Genomic DNA, 10401 nt, shown 5'->3' on the forward strand with positions numbered 1-10401 from the left:
CAAATTTGCATTCTAAATGGAACCAAGCTGCACTCTACGAGGTCTGTGATGAAAAAAGCGGTCCTTTTTATTTTTTTCAAAAAATAAATGGATTTGATTCATATGTTTTTACGTCAGACAAGCTTGAAACCTCGTGCGCGTGAGTTTTTTCACGCATGTCGGTGACATCATTCGCCTGTAGGCAGGCCTTGAGTGAGGAGTGCTCCACCGCGCCCGTCGGAATCTCTTTGCCTGAATAGCCGCTGCGGACGGCACGCGTTGCTTTATCAACATTTTTTCTGGACCTGTGAGGGATATCCGAGTGGACACTATTCGAGAAATTAAGATGGTTTTCGGTGAAAAGTTTAACGGCTGATGAGAGATTATGGGGTGTTTCTGTCACTTTAAGGGCTTCCCACGGAGCGGGACGTCGCGCAGCACTTCCAGGCGCTGTCGTCGGCCTGTTTCGACCTGAAAACATCCTAATTTAAGGCTTAATTCACCCAGGACGTCGTGAGAGAACACAGAAGATTCAGAACAGGCCGGCATGAGGACTTTATGCGGACATTCCACTGTTTAAGGACATTTTTTAATGAAAGACGTGCGCGCAAATTCGCCGAGTCGTTTCCGTGACGACTTGGCGAATCTGTGTGTGCCGCGACAGGAAAAACACCTCCGTGTTGAAAACCATTTGTAAAATTCAGGCGGCTTTCGATGGCTTTCAACAAGTGAGTAACTGAGAAATTGTTTAACAGCTTGGGCATGTTCCAACTTGCCCCTTAAGGTTTCCAACGGAGGTGTTTTTCCTGTCGCGACCCCCCGCGGTCGGGTCCGGCCCGACATGCGACTCTGCCCGCACGTTCTTTCATTACAAAATGTCCGTTAACAATGCAATGTCCGAATAAACTCCTCATGCTGACTTCTTCTGAAAGTTCTCTGTTCTCTGATGACTTACTGGATCAACAGAGCCTGAAATGTGGAAGTTTTTAACTTGAAACGGCGAGACGCTGCTGCCTCGAAGCGCAGATCGCCGTCAGGCACCGTGGGCCGTCCTTAAAGCGACACTATCAGACCAAAATCTCTCATCAACCGTTAAAATTTTTACCGAAAACCAGCTGAATTTATCGAATGGTGTCCACTCAGTTGTGCCTTACAGTTTTTGAAAAAATTTTTATCAAACAAAGCAGCTATCTCTGAGCCATTCCTAAACAATGGAAAAAAACGACGAGAGGGTGGGCGACTCCTCACTCAAAGACTGCCCACAGGCGAATGACGTAACCGACAGGCATGAAAAAACTCTTGCATGCCCACGAGGGTTCAAGCATGTCTGATGTAATCACACGTGATTCAAATCCATATGGTTTTTGAAAAAAATAATAAGGTCCGTTACTTTTATCACAGACCTCGTAAATGCAATGCAACACAAATGGGATGAATTAATCCATCTCATGTGATGTACAAAGCACCAATCAAATGACAAGGATCCACTCAGCCGTTATATAAAATAGAACTTTATTGTCATTGTCGACACAATAAAACTTCATTTTAGCAGCATCTCTTCAGCATCAAATCAGCATATCATAAAACAATATATCATAAAGAGCAACATATCACATTCAACCACACAGAACTAAAAACAACATATATATATATATATATATATATATATATATATATATATATATATATATATATATATATATATATATATATATATCAAAGTGCTCATCTACATAAGGTGCAGTTAAGGAGAAGGATTTATACACTTGACCGCTTGCGGGTAAAAGCTATTTAGCAGTCTGTTGGTGCGTGCACCTAGTGCCCTGTATCTCCTTCTAGAAGGGAGGGGGGTGAACAGTTGGGATGTGTGGGGTCTTTAGAGATGGAGCTGGCTTTCCTCTGAAGCCTGCCACCATAAATCTCAGACAGAGGGGACAATGTGGTCCCTATTACCCTCTCTGCTGTTTTCACCACCCGCTGTAGAGTTTTTTGTCCTCTGGCGTGCAGCTCGCAAACCACACAGTGGAGCTTTCGACAGTGGCCCTGTAAAATCTAACCAACAGATTTTGGAGAAGCTGGGACTGCTTCAGCTTCCTAAGGAAGTAGAGTCTCTGATGGGCTTTCTCCACCTGATGGCTGATGTGCGCTGACCAGGTGAGATCAGCTCTGATTTGTACTCCCAGGTACCTGAAACAGTCCACCCTCTCCACGCACTTCCCATAACCTAACCCTACTCCTTCCCCTAACCCTAACCATAACCACCCCCAAACCCATAGGCACACTCTGGTGCTCAAACAGCTCCCATGTAGACCCCACACATTCCAGTGCTGGATGGATGGATGGATATGGGCTTGAAAACACTGTTTCAAACCATAGGTGTTGTAAAAATTTGGAACACTGTGGAACAGAGTTTAGAGTTAACCAGCACTAATTTGGAGTGCCACTTATAATTTTGGCACCAACCCCAATCTTGTGGTCAGTCTATTTAATTTTGGTTTAACTTTCGCTGTTCGCTCAGTGGAGCACCGTAATGAGCAAACAATGTATATAGGATGTGGGCAGAGGTGGTGGCCAAGTGATTAGTGCACCTAGTTTCAGTGCGGAAGGTTTGCAGTTCAAACCCCACCCTTGTTGCCATCTCTCCATGTAATGTGGAGTTGCATCAGGAAGGGCATCCAGCGGTAAACCTGTGCCAATTCAACATGCAGATCCACCTCAGATTTGCTGTGGAGACCCTGAGTGTAAACAAGGGTGCAGCCGAAGGGTCTTACTAATATATACGGGAAGCACTACGTGTGATTTCATCCTCAGATGTTTGTAATTTATTGAGTATCCACTAACCATGCAGCAGGTGGCAGACACATCTATGGGTTGTAGCATTGTCAAAATAAAACTGCCCGTTTAACTGATGTGTTAGATCAAAGTCACCAGATGTGAGTGGGTTGATACATTTTACATACTGTTATTTTGGATATTCCAAGATGACACCTCTGTACCAGGATCAGGAAGAATATAATGTGTTTTAGGATATTTGAAATGATCACTTGTGGATAATTTTACCTCAAAGAAGGGCACCGCCTATTTGAAGCATAGTAAAAGTAAGTCCCTTCAGCTGCTCCCTTGTTTTTACACTTGGGGTCACCACAGCAAATCCAAGGTGGATCTGCATGTTGAATTGGCACAGGTTTTACACCGGATGTCCTTCCTGACGCAACTGCACGTTACATGGAGAAATGTGGCAGGGGTGGGATTTGAACCTGGAGCCTTCTGAACTGAAACCAAGCGCTTGACCACCACCCCTGCTATTTGAAGCATAGGTACTTCAATTTAAACATTCATTAATTAATCAGTCTCAATTTAATTATTCAGTCTAAATTTAATTACTGTGTCTCAATCTTTCAGTCGTACGTTCTGAGGTCAGATTCCACACATCTGTAAAGTCATACAAAATCACAGACAACTTCACACATTTAAACATTTATTTACAGTTACATAACAGGACATATCACAGTAAGCACTCTAAGGATGATGAATTTCACTGAGCAATTATTGTATGATGTTCAGATAATTTGGTTTAGTTGCGGGAGTTTAAGAATAAATTCCGTTTTAATCATCAGGGAATTTACTTTTGGTATTTATTAATGTGAGAGAACGTTAGTACTGGTGGATAGAGTTAATTAAAGCTACTCTGTTTTTATCTGAAACCATAGCCCGGTCTTACGTTGGAGGCACTGTGCAGATCGGTCTCTGTGAGGTCAGGTGCTGGAATCATCTCGTTTTCAGTCGATGATCCGTCCATCACACAGCTGCTTCAGGGACCTTGACAAAGAGACTCTGTCGGTCACCCCGCCCAGTTTCGTTGGTTACCGGGGACGCTTTTCGTTGTTAGGCTGTGACTTGCAGAGGCGGTTGAAATCGTTGCTGACGTCTCAGCTGACCTGGATGTTTTTATCTCTGCAGCACTTGTAGTCTGGGATTGTCAGAATAAAGGTTTGAGTGTCTTTATTCTCTATCCAAAAAATTCCAAAATTTGCCTTTCGTTGTCGTCTTTGAAAGCCGGGTCAAATCAAAAACTCAATACAAAAATAGTTGACTTTGTGAGAAAATGTTCACGAGAGGTATTTGGAGTTTAAGAAGAAAAAGGTTTTAATTTGAAAAATCGTCAAAAGAAGTTAAATGTGCCTGCGCGTTTGACTTTACAAAAGTTGAAAAAGTTATTTGTAGAAAAAGGAAAAAGTAATTTCTTGTTGGCGCGCACAAACAAGAAATAAGTTTAAGCTATGTGGTGGCGGACAAAGGGTCGTAAAATCTGGACGAGGCAGCGTCTTAAAACCCAGGAAAAAGAGAGTGTAAGAGGAAGAGTGAAAAGGACGAGAACGACTCCCTGGGGCGCCTGCTTTTAAAGGGTTAAAAGGTCCACACCCCCCCCCTAAGAATTCTGGGTACTGTAGTTTTCTTTGTGTTCCTTTGTCTAATTTTCTAATAAATCAGCGTCTGTTATTCTTAAATTCCCGCTTACAAACCAAGCAAGTCCTGTATTGTAAAACTCTAGTAAACAGGGTTTTCCATGGAGATACCACACAACACAATTATATGAAAAACACACTTGATAAACTTCCTACAACTATAATCAGAGCACAAAATACCATATATATATATATATATATATATATATATATATATATATATATATATATATATATGTCACGTGTAAGGTTAAATGGTCACGTTGTTTCTTTTTCTTTTCTTTTTTTTCTGTTACAACAATAAAATGCACTTTTTAAACTTGGTTACAACATAACACTGTACATAATTGTTACATGCCCTTCCCCACTTCGTCCAACAGGGGTCACTCTTGTTCCATGGACTGGAAGGGAGTGGGTTTTGGATTTCATCACAAAATGTGAACTCTGTCAATTGGGGCCGATTTTGACCAGAGAAATTGGACTGTGATCAACAAGTTGATGGCAGTTCTTCAGTGAGATGATTTTACTTGAATCTTGTTTTAACGACATAGTTTTTAGACTTTTGGGAGAAAGTATGTTCTTCTGGTGTCTGATGAGAAAGGAGTTAGCACATCTGGTTTCGGGCTGATAAGGGAATCCACAGCTCCATGAGGAATGCACTTTAGAGAATCTTAAATCCTGTGTTGGCTCGGAGGGTCTCCCTTTGATACCTGGAGATATACCAGGCCTTGCTGTGTTGAATCTCTTCTTTTGAAGAAATTTCATGGCCTCTGCTTGATGCAGACTTAGTACGTTGAATGTTGGTACAGCTTTCCACTACACCTCTTATTATTATTGGTTGTAGTTTACACAAGCTAGTTGGGATTAAGTCACTCACTCACCCTCACATAAAGACTTTTGCCGTCCAACTCCTGTGCTGTTAGCAGCACAAGGAATAAACAAAAATATTACACAAATATGACATCCTTGCTTTTATATAAATTCAAAGTGGCTTTAGCTACCTTTAAAGATCTGTCATTTTTATACGCACAGTGACGTGGTTAGTACTGTTACCTCACAGCAAGAAGGTCATGGGTTCGATTCCCACCTGTGGTCTTTCTTTGTGGAGTTTGCATGTTCTCCCCGTGTTTGCTTGGGTTTCTTCTGGGTGCTCTGTTTCCTCCCACATTTAAAGACACGCAGGTTAGGTGAGTTGGGATCTTTATAATTGTCCACGTCTTCCTTGCAAAAGAGATCTCGATCTCAGTAGGGCTAAGCTGGTTAAATAATGGTTAAATAAATAAATATACTGGAATTTCCAAGGAAACATACAGCATGAGCCTTATCTTATGTTTGCCTTCTATGATCAGATCAATCTATCAGAAATTCAGTGAGCTGGACTTACTGGATAAGAAGAAGACAGTGACAGCACTGAAGCCTGGTGAAGATCGAGCCATACTTTTGGGTCTTGGAATGATCCTGTTTTCTTTCATGATGTACTTTGTCCTGGGAATCACCATTCTGCGCACCTATGCTGACAGGTAGGCTTGTTAGGAGAAATATGTTTTCTACTCTCTGCAGCTGTTAACTTTGAAAATTCTGTCAAAAACATGTTTTATTCATCGGATGAGTTTGCTGACAAATTGGTTCTGTGGTCTTTCAAGCTGAAAATTGCAAAATAAATAAATAAACACATTATACAATCTGAAATTCAGGAACAAGTTCAGTTGATTTCATATGAGAGCATCCAAGAATGTGGCTTTTGGAATTAAACTGGATCTTTATTTAAATGTCAAAACAGTGTTTGGACAGAAGAAGGTGTTTGTGTTGTTGTCAACTCCACCGTCACAGCAGAAATAAACTGTTCCTACAACTGTGGCTCAGACTGCTGGAGAGTCTCCAAGTACCCGTGTCTGCAGGTCTACGTGAGCGTCAACAGCACGGGTGGAGTCAAACGCTTATCTCACAATGAAGACACCCAGGACGCCAGCTCTGAGGTGAGGACAGTATGACCCTGCAGGGGAAACATGAGCAATTAACAAGCTCCAACCTCCGGTGCTGCAAAATAAAGCCAACACAGGAAGTGGCAAATCTCGCAGTTCCTTGAATGGCCACTTGAACCTTGCTCCAAAAGTGACTCACTTCCCCTAGACATCCATGTTAAAATGTCTGACTTTATAGCAGAAATAAACATGTTTCTTACCCTGGTTAAAAATAAATAAATGACTGAAATTTTGATTATGAATTTATATTAGCACCATTCGACACTGACATATTAGCACCATTCGACCAAATTAGCAGGTATTGAGGTCTTGGTGAGGTTATCTCCTCTGTTCCTGAGGTAATAGTTTCATCATAATTTTTAATACTCACACCCCAAGCCACCTGTTATGAAAACCACTTCTTAGGCTGCAAAAAATATGCATGAACCAAACCAAGATTAGCCTGTTAGCTTTCTTTGGTAACTATGAGATGGGGGTAGTTTAGTTTCTTTCACCCCACCTATGTTTTGCCCATGCTCCACCTCTTTACCCATTTATGGGTTTGCCTTGGAGTTAGAGTGCCAAGATGGTGACATTTGGAACCGCCCCATTTTGAGCTTCAAACCCGCTCTTCAGAAAACCTATGGGTGACATCACAGAGGGTTTGTCGAATCAGTGTAAAATCTGTGCCAATTAATAACAGTTTGCTTTATTTGTGATTGTATATACGTACATACAATGAAATTTGTCCTCTGCATTTAACCCATCCTAATTACAGTTAGACACAATCCAACCACTAGGAGCAGTGGGCAGCCACAGTCTGGCCCCCGGGGACCAACTCCAGATGTAGATGCTGCCTTGGTCAGGGGCAGAGAAAGGAACAGACCCTAAATAAGGATGTTCTTCATTGTGGGGGGAAAACCACACGGACTCAGGGAGAACCATCAAACCCTTTCAAAAGCTGACGCTGTCAGATGTCCGTGTAGTTATACCCATTCACTCATCTCACTTCAGAAAACTGTGCTATCGAGGATTTAGATTTTTTTTTCCTTATCAAGAAACCAAAATTAAGATACAAAATGTGTCAAATGATATTGAGAATGATGTAAAATTGTGAAATAAAAGAGATGCAACCTCGATAATAGGTGTTACTGTCTGGTTGCTCCTTAGGTAATTCTGGTGTTTTTTTTTGTTCCTGTCCCTGCAGTGTTTCTACTTGCCCAGATGTCAAAAGGACAGCGTGACCTTACACACCATGATAGCAAACATCTCCGAGCATCTGAAGGTGAATCAGCAAGTTCCGTGTTATTACGACCCAAGCGGTCATCAGGACAGCGTCCTCCTGACCCGTCTCTATGACCACAGCATTGTCTTCCACTTGCTGCTGTGGCCTTCCTGCATGCTCACAGGAGGCGTCCTCATCATTGTGATGGTGAAGTTCACCCAATATCTCTGTAGACTGTGTGATGAGATCAGCAAGATCACCAGGTGAAGAACACGCGGCGCCTGCGAAAGACAAACATACATGACTAAACCCACTTGCTGTCATGTCACAGGAATTTTATCTTTTACTGAGATATTTTGCGTACTTCCTTCTTTAAAAAATCAAAAACAAAACTGTTTTAAAATGTGGCTGGAATGATTCAGACTGTATCAGACAACTGGCTGCTACAATATGCAGCACCTTCTGCACAGTGTTAATGAAACCAGTCTTTCATCGTGATACATAACATGCTTCAGGTGTTTCTTTAGAAGATAGTCAGGTCCATAACTAACTGGACAAGCTAAATATAAAGATTACTAGCATTGCCCGTGGGGATCCACGGTGTCTAGATTGGGTAGTGTTTATAAAATAGGTAGCTGACATCAATTAAGCAAAGTTTGTATAATGAGTTGGAATGGTGTGTGAGTCCAGAATGTTTTTAGAACCTTAGACCTCAACAGTTTTTAGAAGAACCACTTCGAAGAAGACAAACCTAATTATATAATTTTTAATGTTAATTTACTGTCTTAATGCATTTAGAAATTGTTTACATTCTTGTTATCATCATTATTATTATATTTTATTATTACTTCTATTTTGTCATTTGATTTTTAAATGGACCACAATGGAAATAAGTGTTTTCACTTTCTTGTGTCATCATGCATTTTTTTAAACATATTTACAATTATATTATATACTTACATTGAACTTACTGAATAAAATCACACATGCATGCACTCACACACTCACACTTTTAATATAAAGATGATTTAATTACCACCCACCCCCTGCTGGAATGGCGTGTTAGTCCAGAATGTAATGAGCAACATTAGCTAATATCTGTATTTTCTACAAAAATATTAGTCCTACCAAAGTTCCTTTTGGCGCCGTTCATCCTTGACTCAAAATACATTAGCATACCAAATGGCAAATGACATCTGTCCCCAGTCGCATACACGCAAAGCGTTTTGTTTTTTTCTGCATTCTGCTGCAAGCAGGTACTTTTAATTTTTACATACGCACAGAGACATGGCAGAAGACATCAAAAGTAATACTCTTTTCACTCATGGTAACAACAGCATGACACTTAACTAAACTGACTAAACCAATTTAACTACAAAAACACAATAAATCAATAACATTAACAGCAGTACACTGAAAAAAATGATACTTTGGATCAACTTTAAAAAATTGATGTAATTTGTTACAGCTAATTTTTTTAGTTTCTCACAATGTATATTAGACCAATGTAAATAAGTACTTTGAATTAAGTGCACTGTGTTTCACTTTTTTCAGTGTATTAAACTAACACAAACCACAATAACAACATTTAAAACCCCAAAACTCCCATCTCCCATGGTGCAATGCAGCACAATGTGCCCTGGTTACTGGTTAGATAAAATTGCTGACTTCTCAAAAAAATTAGTCCTATCAACTTTCTTTTTTTGCAGCATTCATCCTTGATCCAAAATACATAAGCATACCCAACAGCAAATGTCAGCTTTCCTCAGTTTCTGTGTGATCAAAGCCGCATGCATGCATGCACGCATCAATCAATCAATCAATTTTATTTATATAGCACCAAATCACAACAAACAGTTGCCCCAAGGCGCTTTATATTGTAAGGCAAGGCCATACAATAATTACGTAAAAACCCCAATGGTCAAAACGACCCCCTGTGAGCAAGCATTTGGCGACAGTGGGAAGGAAAAACTCCCTTTTAACAGGAAGAAACCTCCAGCAGAACCAGGCTCAGGGAGGGGCAGTCTTCTGCTGGGACTGGTTGGGGCTGAGGGAGAGAACCAGGAAAAAGACATGCTGTGGAGGGGAGCAGAGATCAATCACTAATGATTAAATGCAGAGTGGTGCATACAGAGCAAAAAGAGAAAGAAACACTCAGTGCATTATGGGAACCCCCCAGCAGTCTAAGTCTATAGCAGCATAACTAAGGGATGGTTCAGGGTCACCTGATCCAGCCCTAACTATAAGCTTTAGCAAAAAGGAAAGTTTTAAGCCTAATCTTAAAAGTAGAGAGGGTGTCTGTCTTCCTGATCTGAATTGGGAGCTGGTTCCACAGGAGAGGAGCCTGAAAGCTGAAGGCTCTGCCTCCCATTCTACTCTTACAAACCCTAGGAACTACAAGTAAGCCTGCAGTCTGAGAGCGAAGCGCTCTATTGGGGTGATATGGTACTATGAGGTCCCTAAGATAAGAAGGGACCTGATTATTCAAAACCTTATAAGTAAGAAGAAGAATTTTAAATTCTATTCTAGAATTAACAGGAAGCCAATGAAGAGAGGCCAATATGGGTGAGATATGCTCTCTCCTTCTAGTCCCCGTCAGTACTCTAGCTGCAGCATTTTGAATTAACTGAAGGCTTTTCAGGGAACTTTTAGGACAACCTGATAATAATGAATTACAATAGTCCAGCCTAGAGGAAATAAATGCATGAATTAGTTTTTCAGCATCACTCTGAGACAAGACCTTTCTAATGTTAGAGATATTGCGTAAATG

At 40.9% G+C, this 10401-nt stretch overlaps 1 protein-coding gene across 1 annotated transcript; it reads left to right on the forward strand.

The window, feature by feature from the left end:
- Window positions 1-5786: 5786 nt before the first annotated feature.
- On the forward strand, window positions 5787-7982 carry LOC117521203 (calcium-activated potassium channel subunit beta-2-like). Its single transcript, XM_034182548.1, has 3 exons — window positions 5787-5965; window positions 6226-6421; window positions 7614-7982. The coding sequence occupies exons 1-3, from the start codon at window positions 5787-5789 to the stop codon at window positions 7896-7898; spliced, it is 660 nt and encodes a 219-aa protein (XP_034038439.1). The 3' UTR covers window positions 7899-7982.
- Window positions 7983-10401: the final 2419 nt, after the last annotated feature.

This window comes from Thalassophryne amazonica, chromosome 12, assembly GCF_902500255.1.
Source record: "Thalassophryne amazonica chromosome 12, fThaAma1.1, whole genome shotgun sequence".
NCBI classification, from domain to species: Eukaryota; Metazoa; Chordata; class Actinopteri; order Batrachoidiformes; family Batrachoididae; genus Thalassophryne; species Thalassophryne amazonica.

Coding starts and splice junctions, on each gene's coding strand:
- LOC117521203 (XM_034182548.1), top strand. CDS start 5,787: ATGATCAGATCAATCTATCAGAAATTCAGTGAGCTGGACTTACTGGAT. Junction 5,966..6,225: donor CTGCGCACCTATGCTGACAG/GTAGGCTTGTTA, acceptor ATGTCAAAACAG/TGTTTGGACAGAAGAAGGTG. Junction 6,422..7,613: donor CCCAGGACGCCAGCTCTGAG/GTGAGGACAGTA, acceptor CTGTCCCTGCAG/TGTTTCTACTTGCCCAGATG.